The following is a 14,414-nucleotide window of genomic DNA, read 5'->3' as shown; positions in this document are numbered from 1 at the left end:
TCAGAGTTATCCAAGTTATGCAAGTTAATCTTGAAATCAAACTTGAAATCTTCTCCTATGGCAGCAGAAAGCAAGCGGTGAGCCAATTAACCCCCCACCCCCGGATTGCAGCATGCCCCTTGCTCCTTGTTTCTTTTCTAGGCTTCAGTGTTTCCCCAGCGTCACATTGAGGAGAGTACACAAAAAGCACAAACAAGAATTCAAGCAAACGGATACTTTAGAAATAAGTTAATTTTATTGAATAGGCATTATAGCTTCTCTCAGTTTCAAATAATGGAGAAGCCAATTCACACAGATTACAGAGCTATCAGTTACTTTGAGTAATCTTTCATAAAAGAAAGAAATTAAATACAGTTCTGCTATAAAAAGTGCGACAGTTATAACTGGAAGTTTTTCAAAACAAAAGCAAGTTTTACTACCTATTGCAAAAATTGGTTTAGTGCTTTAATACTTTACAAAGTAACAATCCAACTGCTAAAAACAGCTCTTACACATCATCTTTGTCAAAGTATGGATCAGATTAAAAATGACATTTAAATTGAATTAGAATGAAAACTGCATGTAGAAAAGGTTCTCAAGAACTCACACTTTTCACAACAAAAAATATTCATTATCCTTTAACGTTAATTAACGCTCCTGTTTCTTTTGAACAATGGATTTAAACATGATATGGCAGTAAGCTTAAAAACGATCAACTGTTTAGTTTGCAGACAAAAGAGACTGCAACCAATCGCGTCCTTAAAGTATGAATAGGGGAGGGAATGGGAAAAGATAAATTCACTCCTTTCATATGGGATAAAAGTTTTGGGTGAAAATGGGCAAACACTGAGAAACCTGAAAAGTCACTTCAGCTTTAAATAAATTTCTGATATATCTCTTACATTGTTGATTGAAATTATAGAATCAATCTTTGCTAAAATAGTATAAATTTATAGAAGACAACAAGAAACGCAGACTCTGAAAAATGAGGATGGTATGACTACCAAGAAGTAGAATTCTTAGCTAACAAAAATCAGCGAGACTTGCTTTATTCCTTATTAACATTTACTTAAGCCCCAGTGAGAGCCAACGACTATCCTTCTTTGAAATATGGACTTCACATACAAATACATTTATTGTACATTTCTACGGTTTTAAAAACGCTGAGTTTGCTAGGTTATTAGAAAGAGTCACACTACCTGTCCTGATTTTTTAAACTTTATATAATTAGCTTTGGTTATAATTGAACAGAGACCCTCGGTTAAGGAGTAAATGAACTTCTGTAAACTAAGGGTGTGACATCTGTTTAATTCTTGTTTGGGGAGACAAGCCACTCTATATGCAAACTGAACTGAGAAAGCCACATCTTCTTTAGTGGAAAATCTACCATAGGCTTTAAGGACAAAGAGCTTTAGACTTCGCGTAAGGAAGTAGAAGATGAAGAGAAAAATGTTAGCAATAGCAAAAAAGATGTACAATTTGGGGAGGGCATATTATACAATAGTAATAGCAAAGTTATGATGAATTAGCTACATATACCTTTTGTGTATAATAATTCAGACTGTCCTTCAAGATTTGCCCGTATCTGAGAGGCATTGGGTTTTAACAACACAGAATTGTGTAACAAAAAAGATAAAGTATTCGGAATGGCAGAAATACATGTAAACAGCACTGATATTTTCAACATTTCCTTCAACTTTTTCCATACAAAAATGTTAGTCTCAAGAATCAATGAGGAAGAATGAGGCCTTCCAAGGAGAACAAAGTCTTTCAGCCACACAACAGTCAACTGCAAGGCATTACGAAAAGTTTATAACAGCATTTTATATCTTAAAATTGAATGCAAAATAAAGCTCTAGACAGATTCCAATAAGAAAAAAAGAGCTCCATGCAGATTTGAAAAACTGCTTCATAGCTGAATCAGAAGACTGGCGCATTACAAATGCAACCAGGAGTTAGTAGGGTAAGAGCAATGGACTTGGAAAAGACAGAAGTAATTGCTCCTCCCCAGGAAAGAGCACAAACCTAATCTAGATCATTGGGACAGAGTTTTATACAAAACTCTCAAAGCTGGCCTGGAATACAGTGGTTGGGAAATCCTAGCTGCGTAATCTATGTGGCTAATTCTATTCGTTATTTAATCTAGGCTTAAATCCTGTTTGTTCTCCTTGGCTTATACTGAATGAACAGAGATTGGTATCATGCGCATGCAAAGCTCTTTGAGCGGCTCCAATGGAAAAGCATTTTTTGTACTGTACACGAACTATGTGCGTTATACAAAGACGGTATTTACAGTACGCAGAATCTTGAGCAAATAAACAATAAAATCATTGCTTAATTTGTTAGTATTAAAACATAAGTGCACACAATTTGCAAAGTTTAGAGACGAGAGCGCTTCTATCACGCCCACATGGCTGTGTTTCAATTCATACCTGATTGCAAGCCCGTTAAAAGGAGACTTAGGGCATTCTCTGAGCCCGAGATGCCATGTTTTGCTGTTACATCTCCCGCATATTTTAACCAAAAGCATGGGGAAGACGCTTTGTGTTACTTAAACCTGGAGGCAAATGACAACAAGGCAGTGTTCCACTTCATCTTTACTGCAAAGACACTGTTCAGACACCACGGGCCAGAAGGAACTGTATCTGTTTTAAAGGCAAGAAGGACCAGACTTGCTCTGTTTTGGCTAGGCTGGCCATGGCTCTCAGGCTCCTAACATACTGTCAGGCTTCATCAGGCAAAGTTTCTGTGCCAAGGGGTTCTAATTTTATTCTGTGGCAAAGCAGTTACATGGGATTTACCTAAAAAGGCGGCTTTTACCTCTCAGCTTGCCTGGGAGGGAAAGTGCAACACCAGTATAATTCCATTTTTGTGTTTATACTGGTTTCGCATGTGAACAAAGGAAGAACTGGGTCACTATCATGCAAGCTTATTCTTTAAACTCCCCCCCTCCCCCTTTTTAAAAGAAACAGCATTTGAAAGGGGCAAAATGAAAATGAAACAGACAACTCACACACAGGAGTTAGGCACTGTTTAGTTCTAATATTGGATCCTATTTTCGCAGTCTCAGATGATTCTGCCACTAGAGTAGAATTCGCTTTGTTTAAGAAGGGAAGAAAACTTGCCCTTTTCCTCTCCCTTCTTCCTCAATAGCAAACCTCTGCAACAAAGTAAGAGACTACATTAAATGCAGAGATGAATGGCAAAGCAGCATTTCTCTGTTTTCCCAGATCTTCTACAGGAAGATCTACAAAACTTCCAGTCTTGACAGGAAATAGGTTCCGATACATCTTAACTGTTTTCCCTCTTTTTAGCACTTTGGTGCCATGGTTACCCCGCTAGCTACCATTATCTATTTTTACCCCTCTCTCCTCTTTTGACTAAGGTTTCCTGACACATTGACACTTATCAAAGAATGACAATTTTTTAAAGAAAAATTCCTTTTAAGATTACAGGTTATTCAGATGAATATGCATACAGTTACGTAGACTACAGCAGGCTAGAGTGTTTTACAGTCATGGTTAAATGAGGAAGTGGGACAGAGGCTGCATCCAGTTAAGTGACTCTCAGTCCCCAGAGAGTCATCATTTTAAGGCTGTTTGGAACATGGTGGCTTTTACCCATATCGCGTGTTCCACAGTGCAAATGTGCATCAGCCATTTCAATTCTCCTGGTACAGTACATGCATTCAGGTAACGGGAGATAAAACAGCAATCAGAACAGCAGATTCGCTTGAGAAGAAAAACAAACCAACCAACCAGAGTGATCATGATATCCAAGGAAAAAAGGTCTTTTATCCCCCCTCCCCACATCAGTGGAATACACTAGCTCCATTAAGAATGCAACAATTAAATGGACAGTTATATGGTGTTTTGGTACAAGGCAAGCCTCTCCATATTCAAGCGATCACTTTATGAATAAGCCCAATTACTTGTTCACACATGGAAAATCGCTAAAGAGAAAATGTAAATTCCATTGACTGAAAAGAAGTGTAGACTAATAAAAAAAAGCCCTGAATGCGTGTTGGAGTAATGCTCACTTGATTTTCTGAAACCAAGAAAGAGCTTTTGCTCCCACAGAAACTGATGCTCAGTACATCTTAAAACCAGTCTACTTATTAGGAGAAACCTAGATGCAGAGTCTTAACGTTAGGCATCCAGATTTGAAAATTTTGGTTGCAGTACATGCCTTAATAGTAATTCTTAAACAAACAAACAAACCCCAACAAACTAAACCACAAAAGTTATGGAATTTTGAAAACTACACTGACTCCTAACTTAACATATGCATTAGTTTGCGAAGTCTTTTTTGCACAGTTCATCAGAAATTGGTATGTACAGTACAAAGAACTATGAAGAAATAAAATCTCAACACTTTAATCTGCAAGAAGCTAATGCATATTTGATATATATTAAGACACAATGTATCTGCCAATTAGATAATGACATTTCTATGATCTAGAGTGATTTTCTTCCCACAGATGCTAAATGATGGCACTGATTATTAATTCTTGATTTGCATTTTGAAGGAATAATAAATCTCTGATTCTGTTTTTTAAAAAAGCAAAGTAATCCTACTCCAATGGACTCAGGGTGTATTATGAATGTCCCAAGTCAATCAATATCTGTGCAGAAATGTTTCATTTGGTAAGAAAACTTTCCAGATGAATGTTTATTCAGAAGCTGCTTATAAAAGTGGCTCTTGGTAGGGACTGGAAGGAAGAGTGGAATTAAATAGGGAGGGATAGTGTTGTACCAAAATATATAAAGAAAAATTTAAAGCTTTTCAATTAAAAAAAATTTGTATATTCAACTCGCATTAGATATAGATGTGCACAACAGACAGAGCAGTTAGAAACAACAAGTACATTTACAAAGCTTTCTTTTCATAGTTAATTTCTACCAGCATTTCTGAAGGTAACCTACTAAAATGATGACCCTGTTTATAATAAAGGCGCAAAATATTGCTCTGTAGCATATTTTGAAAATAATATAAAAATAATTTCTATATTACAATTTAAACTTGGCTTGTAAAATTCCAACATAATACAGCCTTAAGTCTACAAACAGAACATACTTACAAACACCTTTGTGTTGTTTTCCTCTCAGTTTTAACAATATAGTATTTTAGTCATATACACTGGAAATTAATGTGCAAATTAAAATAGATACCAGTGTCTGTTACTGGAATAATTTAAATTCTATGCTATATACTGTTTGGTGATCCTCTGCGTAAGCTGCCATACCCTAAAACAAATATTCTTAAAATACACTGACAAAGACTTAAAATACGCTAAGCTGAAAAGCCATCTACAATCAGCATCAGTTATTTTGCTTCTCTGGACCTATGTTTATTTGAGATTATTGTGGTTTCTATTAACATATGGGTTTTCACCTGTGCAAAACATTCCCAGTGTTCCGAAGACCTTACTCCCTTACTAGCTTGTACTTTACTTTCACGTCCAGCTTGCAAGTATTTTGCGTGTCCATGAAGCACCTGATTTAAGGCCCCCACTACTAACAGGATTCTGTCCACAGATTTCAGAGGACAGCAGATTGAGCCCCAAGAGGCCTAAGGCTTCCCTCTACTCCTCAGGCAAAATTCGCGTCGATTCTCTCATGGGAAGAGTAACGTCAGGCAGCCTGAGGGGAACAAACACTGGCTAAAGGCTCAGGCCTTGATCCCACAAACTTTTATGCTTTTTCTTAACAGTTATGTTAAGCTTCTGAAAATAAGCAGTCTCCTTGATGTCAGGGAGACTATTCATATTGGTGAAGTTGAGCACCAGTGTAACTGTTTGCAGAATCAGAGAGTTAGAGGGCAGTATTTTGTCAGATCTGTGCTGTGCATTTTTTGATATCTACACATTCATCACACGAGAAGTAGATTACCCTGAATATGCCTATGTCTACAAGGACTGATATTGCCTCAGCAGACTGCTTTGATCTGCAGTCAAATGGTGCGCAAATCCATGTTAAGCGTCTCTCCTTAATGCTTTCTGTATCAAGTAATACTGCTCACGTCATGAATTTTGCAATTTTAGAAAAGATGACTCTGAAGACTTCACTTGGCCTATTTAGACTGCTTAAGAAATAAGCAACGCAAAACTTTCCAAGTACAGCATCTTTCTTTCACTGATCCCCTTAATGTTACCTCTGACTTAGGAAGAAGGAACTAATTGCTAAAGAAAGCTGGGTCACACACTATATTTCCATTGCATTCATAAAGCTTAATGAACCATAATAACAAAAGGTTTAATTGTTAAATTGTTTTAAAATCCAAAATATCTGAAGTTACTTTTGATAATCTTCACCACCACCTTCTTCTGAATGAGCTGCTTGTTAGCCATATGCTACAACTGATACCCACATCTGAAAAATACTTGTAAAGTCTAGCAGTAGTTTATTAACTCTTTATAAAGCGTTTTAAATGGAACTTTAATATAAAGTGTGACTGAAACCCATTATGTATTAGAGGCGTCCTCTGTTACAAACAGACCTTTGTATCAGAGTTTATGAACAAAGTAAAAAAATTGCATAATAGTTGTAAGCCTTCTTTAAATTAAAGAAATTGCACATTCACACATTAAAAAAATTCCAGCCTCCTCCAACCTAAAGATCTCCTGGTGATTTTGGATCTGGATTTTGTTCTGGGAAGGTGTAGCCCACCCAGGATTTAGTCTGTACTTTTGAAATTTGGACACCAGTGATAATTGTCGCACCACTATCCAAGAGAGAGAGGGAAAAAGCACACACAAATGCAAAAATATGCCATGTGTATCGCAGCCGCTTGAGCTAAGGGTCCTCCAAAACCAACACTGATTTCTGTACAGCTGGGAGTAAGTGGTAGCTCTAACAAGGTCTGGAAGGTGTAGAGAGGGCAGGTCAGGCACAGAAAAGGACTTGCTGGCCTGTGGGCTACATATGCTTTCAATGTAAGGAAAAACAAACCAAAAGAGGAGTCAAAGGTTGGCCATTTAGTGCAACAGAAAAATACATCTGAAGATTATTCCCTCTCACATCTAGCTAAGGAATGACACAATTTCTTACAGTGCTGGTGAATGCAACTCATAAGCAGTTGGGAATTCTCTCTGAAAAAAACAGGCAGAAAATTTCCTCTTATAGCTAGACTCTTCTTTTAATGGGACAATCACTTCTTCAGGAGGAGGCACTGTTTCTGCATGTTTGGACTGTTTCACACCAACTCTGGTATCAACTTTAGACAACTGCCACAAATAGCTCAGAAATGAAAAAAAAAAAAAAAAAAAATCACAGTATTACTTATCCAGAAAAAAGGACAACTACTAGGAAAAGATGGGTAGATTTTAACTGGCAAATTGCATTGTAGGCCTGCAACTTCTTTTAATTATCAGATTTTAAGGGACAACAAAATAGTGGGATATTTGAAGAGAGTTCTAACAGAAAACAGCAATATTAAGCAAATTATTCAAAGATATATCAAGAAAAGGATTCTGAGGAAAGAGGCACAACTAAAAAGTGTTCTGTCAGTATTTCATACAACAGATATTTTAAAATGAGCAATCCAGTAGTGGCAAATATTTATGGAAATATCTGAGTGACTTGAGGATGATAGTGAACACTGAAGTTCGGTATCCTATACAGACAAGCCTGTTACTATTCAGAAGACCAAATAATTTTTCAAAATAATCTAACATACAGGTACAATCTATTCAATAATTTAGAACAGAGCAATTTATCTAAATATTGACCGGCTGTAAACCTCTTCCTTTTGTGAGTAGTAGATCTTAAAAACATACTATAGAAACAACTCCTTTGAAAAATGGGGCAACAGCAAATTGTCATGGTAATTGCTTATTTTTACATATGTGCCATTACTTTTTTCCTCATTCAGAAAGGATATAACTGACTTAAAAACACAGGCTGGTGTAGTTTGCTGCTAACATAGTATTTCTCAAGCACAACTTTACACAGAAGCAATTCCCAGAGTATCAAATGCTACTGCTACTCTAACGCTCTAAGAATTCTTAAATATTTCTTTTTTTTCATGAAGTTTTATCCTGTCAGTTTTCTCAGTCTCAGCAACAAATACAATCAAGTATGATATTTGATTTGTTTTAACATGATCTGGCTTGTTTTAGCATAATCTGCAATCACAGATTTCTTTGGCAATGAGAACTTACATGTAATCACAACAGTTAACCAAAAAAGGACACTGCTTACCAGTGTACGCAACCGGAGACATGGGTTTTAGAATGTGCTTACCTTAAGGACAGAAGTCATATGGACTTTTAACTTCTCATTACGCATACCAATACTTCCTTTTTATGAAGGAATGCAAGTTCAGTATCATTCAGTGTCTGCTCAGTGTACAGCAAGAAATACGAAGTACAGGTCTGGATTCATGGAACAGCTAACATGGCAAAGACCATGACTTTTTAGGAGTGGCTAATGGACTTACTTTGAAACTATTCTTTAAACCTCCCATTCAGCAGAAAACCTAAAGATATGGTCAATTTTAAGTATGCGCTCCGTTCCACAAATTTCAGTGGGACATTAGCAAAAGCTTATTTGCTTTTCCTGAAAGCCAGTACACGTCAGCATAAGTTTGTGTATCTTGTTTCACGGACTACTTTAGGCTTGGTTTCAATGCTAACTAGGATTAACTGTACACAAGTGAAATGGTGTCACCCATGTCAAGAGTAAAAACTGGGGTACAGCAGAAAAGAATCAGAAACAAAGACTCTTTGGCAAAGAATCTTTCCTGTGCGGGCCAGAAAAGGGCTACTCCATAATGAGTAAGGCAGAATTCATGTTCTGCACCTTTAGGTGGCAGAGTAAGCAGTCTTGAAGGCAGTACTTCACCTATTTGTGGAAAATGAGCTCTTTTTAAAAAAAATGTAGGTAGACAGTAAATGAGTCACTGCTTACAAGTGGAACAATACTAAAAGATCTTTTCTTACTACATTATGCCAGTTGATGGTGGAGGGTTGCAAAAATGGCAAGTACTATACTCAAGAAAACTTCCGAATGTCATACATCTACTTCAACAGGATTTGCGATGTCTGCTTTACAGAAATGTTTCTGAGAACACAGGTTTTTTTCTCAAAAGTATTGCAAATACTTATGTAAATATTTGGATATCAGACTTGTGCAAATCTGTGCTGGGTGTTGCCATTCATACTGGAGGTATTTTATAGCCATCTTGGAACCTCCTGGTGGGTACATAACTCACTCTAGGAGAAGACTCAAAAACAGGTGGAACCAACAGTCTTCAAGAAAGGCTCAGAAGTAGTTATGTTTGCAGTAACTATCACTCAGTAATGTTGAGAAAGGATTAAATAAATAATGATTAAATTCATGCAATGGCTAAGGGAATCAACTGATGCAATACATTTCTTTTGACAAGCAGTTCATTCAGCTCTAAAATGATCTTAAATTTCCTAGCTGGTCATCAAATTTTCCAAATCTAATAAAATTTTTATATTTTAATTTTATTTTAACATTTCTCTCAATTTTAACGGCAATGAAAATACTACTGACAGTGCCCAAAACTATACTGTGTGGGATTTTTTTGTGACGTGAAGTCTTGCAAGTCATAACGTATTTTTTATAAAACCTGTTTAAAAATTCAGTACAAATAAGAGTGGCTCAAATCTACTTTTTTATGGAAACGTAGAAATAACTGGTAAGAACTTAAAATTAGGAAGAGCTACAGCCCTCATGAATTCAGACCTTTCACTCCCATTTTCCCAGAATCATTCAATTTCAGACTAAAGTGAGTACAAACATTAGTAGTAACGCAATATGCTGCCGTGTTAAAAATATGCAGTATGCAAAATCACTACCCTCCTGAAAAAAAAGGCTATGAAAAATTTTTACTGAGGAAAAAATACTCTTATAATAGCTATAGCATTTCAAATGTCTGCAAGGCAGATACTATCCTACTACAACACCACATCTCCAGTATTATGACTTTCCCCTATCATTCTACTACCTGAGTGATGTCAGTGTAAATTCAGGCACCATTAGTAAATTTTTGACCAAACATATACACAGCACTGACAAAGGAGTAAACAACCCTTCAGCTTACCAGTATATGTAAAAAAGACACTGACAAAATGGAAAATAATATTTTTTTATGATAAATTAATCCTATTATTTCCTCATTGCCCCGGAAAAGCGAAAAGCTAGACACTATTTACTCATCAATCCTTTATTCTTTTTTTAAGGATTCCTTTTACTGTAATTCAACACTGTTTACTTTGTTAAGTAAGAAAATGGTAAAACTAAGTAGTCATGGAAGAATCCTCAATGCCTGTGTCCCTTGCTTTCTCTCTCCCTGCGCTTTAACTCTTCTTTGTAGCAGTATGAACAGTAATTTTCAGTCTCAGGACGACCATAAAAGGAACAGTTCTCCTTCTTACAGCGGTTCTGCTGGATGGAATATATTGGGCAAACTGTGCTTCTGCCTTGATTTTTATCATTGTTCAACCAGGTCTGAGGAGCATCCTCATCAGCATATTCTAAGCAGTCTCTAATATCGCCAGTATTGAATCCATTTGTGTATGTCTGAGACTTGTGTTCAGTAGGCATGGCATAGCTCAGCGATTCCACTGTGTTCACTGTACGGATACCGGATATCCGGGCTGGGCTATAGCTTTGAGAAGACAGTGATCTGTTTTGTTGGGGATAGGTGGCACAGGTTTTTAAGGTGCCAACCACTGGCTTGTAGGTATCATCTTGGAAGCTCGATGGCTTGGAGTTGACATCATGCAAATGGATGACACTTTGCCTTTGAACTGGTGGCGTATGGCTATAGTGGGCAGATACTGGAATGGGTCCGCTTTTCTTAGCACCATTACTAGGTGAAGAAAATGACCCAGGAGTGGGACTAGTGCGATCTTTAAATTTTAAAACCAGCTGAGTTGTATGGCTTTGAGGCAAGACGGGTGATGCCCTATCCTGAGGGGATGTTTCTAATTTTTCTTTTGAATACGCTTCTGGCTCCAGTTTCCTACTAGAGGATCCATTCAGTGCAGCCTTTTTCTCAGCATCCTTTCTTTTCTGTTCCTGTTCTGCATTGAAACGCTCCTGTGCACTGGTCAGGTAATAGCCTATCATCTCCTCGTGGAACTGATGTCTATGACTGGTCAAAAGAAGGCCAGCAAAAATAAACTTTCGTTCACCCTGCATGGCAGCTCTCAAAATATTTAGGCTGAGTTTCACGTCAGTGCTGTACTTCCATGGGTCAGACTGCTTGTCAGAGAAGGGCTTAGTGTTCATCTTTTCAATGGGTGAGTTGCTAGCTCTGTCAGTCGGAGATGGAGTGGTCTTTTCAGATGGAGAAGTGCTCGCAGACTGTCCAGATTCCTCTTTGCTCCCTTTTCGAGACTTAGACTTCTTCTCTTTGACTTTCTCTACTGTGTCTCCATTCTTTCCATTCCCTGAATTGGCTCTGCTCATTTTGCCGTGCACCAGGCCTCCAAGACCACCCATATTCTTTTTCAGTTTAATTCCCAGGGTTTTACTGAGGCTTCCTATTTTATTGGCAACTGAATCCGTCCTGGTTTTGTCTTTATCTTTTCTCTGTTTGTCCTTTTCTTTTTCTTTACTGTTTTTGCCATTATTGCCGTTGGAATTACTACAGATGGAGTCTCGGTCCGAGTCCATTGAGTCAGCCAGAGACTGAACGTCTTCCCCGGCTGAAGCTGTAGGGGATTCTGGTTGAGCCAAAGGGGCCTGCTATGGAAAAGTAATCATAATTAGATGCAGCAAAATCAGTTTCATACAGGGACTTGGTGCAAAAAACCCCAAATCCAATACAGATTTTGACATTGATTTTAAATGTACTTTTTAATTTATGCACTGACATTTTAGACTGGTTTCTTCACCAAATAAAGCTCATTCGGCTGTGCTGACTATGTATCTTACTTGTTCCTACAGTAGCTTTTGGCTCATTTCAAGCACATTTGTAGAATAGAGATCAGTCATTCAGAGGGTCTGTGAAAACCAGTGTCTGAATAATGGAGAGATGCGAGTTAGTGCTCCTGTCGAGAGGAAGGCTGGAGCACAACCTCCCTGCTTGTGCTGACCAGCTGCCCAGCACACAGAGATCAGCCATTCAGTAGGAAGCATCTACAATACAGGCTGCCTCAGCCAGGGGAGAGGCAGAGAGCATGGAAAGAAAGCGATAATATTGTGACAGAAGGGAAATAAGATTCTGCTGAAAGCTGTGAGGGGGATGCAGCACGCAAACCTGTATGTAGCAATATTTCAAAATTCATTACGTTCAAAACCCAACCTATTTAAATTGATTTCTTCATTGTTCACGTCTCTGGTGCACGAAAATCAAAGGTACGATGCACCAGAGCTAAACATCTTGCCTGAAATATTAAACTTAAGCAAGCAGACTGAGGAATACAATGAGGTGTATTCATTCTTATTAGAAATACAATGCAGATACAACTGGTGTCAGAAGTCTCAGTTCCAATTTATATTTTAGGATAAGGTGATAAAACATCTTCCTTGAAAATGCAGTAACAAGGATCCTAGGATACTTTAAAACTGTTCACTTACTCCTGCAAAACTTAGTCTTGCTTTCAGGCACCATGAAGCTAAAATCTGCTAGAGATAAATATGAAACATTTAACTAACCATAATGATTCAGACCAAAAAAAAAAAAAAAAAAAAAAGGCAAGCTCTGGAGAGGTATGTATTTCCAGCATAGGAATGCATGCCTTCTTCTTGTCCCTGGGCACTTAAATGTCCTCTCTCTCTCTGGAACCCCTGAGCACCTCACCACCCAGCCGGCAGCAGAGCTGTCAACCCCACCTGGCAAAGGAGGACATGAGCGCTGAAGTAGCCTGACCATGCTCGTGTGGCAAGTGTGAAGCAGGGAGAGGTAACCCAGGTCTCACAAGTTTCAACTTTCAGCTTACAACTACAGGACTATTTTGCCTCTCCTTTTTCTGATGTAGCTACCACTGTAGAAAACTGTAGAAAAATGGATTTTTCTCCTCTTGCAGCTTGTTAAATGCTTTCTCCTTTTGTGTTCTGTTCCTCCTTTCAAATCCCATCTGTGCAGGCTGTCTAAATCACCTCCATCCTCTCCTAGCAACCTTTTGCCTCCAGACTAACCCCTCAATCTATTCAATGTAATTTGCAGAGAAATTTGCAGCTGACTAGGTGCCAGCTGGGCAGGGTTCTAAAATAGCTTTCTGAAAGAACCAGGCTCCAGTTCGGTGCCAGTCTGTGGCCTTTTGTCAGCCTCTCTAAACTGGGAGCTGTCCAGGGGTGCAAATGTATTCTCAGAAAGAGAAAGGACTTGGGATGGGTGACCTAACAGTGGCACTAGGAGAGCAAGCCAAAGTTCTGAGAAAACGATGGTGAGAAAAGGTCTATTTTAAGGTTTTTCTGAACTACACAGACTACTGAAATAAGTAACAGAAAGATTAAGCTAGAAAATACATTTCAGAACAGAGCATGAGTTGCAAAAATGTACAAGGCAACTGTGTTATTGAAACAAATAACTGGAAAAATCTAGAAGCCTCATTGCAATGACAATGAGCCATGAGTGACTTGTCCCTGCTGCTAGGACACTTAGGTGTTTCCAGGCAGCTGGCCAGTCCAGGCAGCCTACCCTACGCAACACCCTGTCGTGCCTTCTATCTCTCATGTTGTTTAGACCGAGGGGGAAGTTTACCTTACCCGTGTCTCAGATGGTATGCGTATCCATGTTACATTCATATAGCTGTGTAGAAGATTAAGCTTTGCCTCAAGAGACAGAATCAAACTAAGAATGAAAAAAGAAGGGAACAAACAGTCAAAAAGCCTGAAAGAAAAAGCAATACTTCTTAACAGGGAGAGATGTAACAGCAGCCTAAATTGTGGCCGTCAGCTGGAGACCCACCCATGTCTTCTCCCATGTAAGCAGACAACAGGAACAAAGCCCTCTCCGTTAGCAGTTCTCCCAATACTTCAATCAGGTATGGCTCAAGACATTTTACTGCTTAACACTAAAGTTACAGAAAGGTCTTACTTGGCCAGTCTGGTGTTATCATTGTCATCTTTTCCCCACTCCCAGTCTTTCCCAGGATCGACCGCAAAGTGCAAAGGCAGTAACTTGTGTTCAGAGTCAGTCAGGGGGATCACCGCTGAAGTAGAGAAGAAACAAGGATTGGGGTGGGGGGAACAAAAACGACCAAAAAATGATTTAGCTGTGAAAAGCAGCATAACTGGTTGAAGAAGGGCAGAATTTGAGTGTGCTGCAGAATTGTCTCATCCAGAGCACCACAAATGATTTATACCAGGCTCCATTTCCCTGTTTTGATGTTTGTGCAATAGAAGAGGAGAGGGAGAGGTTAATACACTGATTGCTCCTGGAGTGAAAGATAGTCACCTGTGGAGGAGGGGAGACCTCTGGATGAACAACATTGCCATTTTGTAATGCAAAAT

General features: G+C 38.5%; 1 protein-coding gene across 5 annotated transcripts in view; it reads right to left on the bottom strand.

Moving 5' to 3' along the window:
- Positions 1-311: 311 nt before the first annotated feature.
- Positions 312-14,414, bottom strand: part of OTUD7A (OTU deubiquitinase 7A) — a 153,949-nt gene continuing 139,846 nt past the window's right edge. For 4 of the 5 annotated variants that reach the window (XM_087744640.1, XM_087744638.1, XM_087744639.1 and 1 more), the window contains 3 exons: positions 13,999-14,113; positions 13,668-13,752; positions 312-11,702 (listed from right to left, as the gene is read on the bottom strand). In XM_087744640.1, coding sequence (XP_087600766.1) covers positions 10,269-11,702; positions 13,668-13,752; positions 13,999-14,113 — 1,634 coding nt within the window. In that variant the 3' untranslated portion in view covers positions 312-10,268. The remainder of the gene's footprint in view (positions 11,703-13,667; positions 13,753-13,998; positions 14,114-14,414) is intronic. The other variant, XM_087744642.1, reaches the window with a different exon arrangement.

This window comes from Nipponia nippon, unplaced genomic scaffold, assembly GCF_047370975.1.
Source record: "Nipponia nippon isolate SJK-2023a ecotype South Korea unplaced genomic scaffold, ASM4737097v1 scaffold_9, whole genome shotgun sequence".
NCBI lineage: Eukaryota > Metazoa > Chordata > Aves > Pelecaniformes > Threskiornithidae > Nipponia > Nipponia nippon.
The sequence above is the reverse complement of the archived record's forward strand: the minus strand, read 5'-3'. Positions and strand labels throughout refer to the sequence as shown.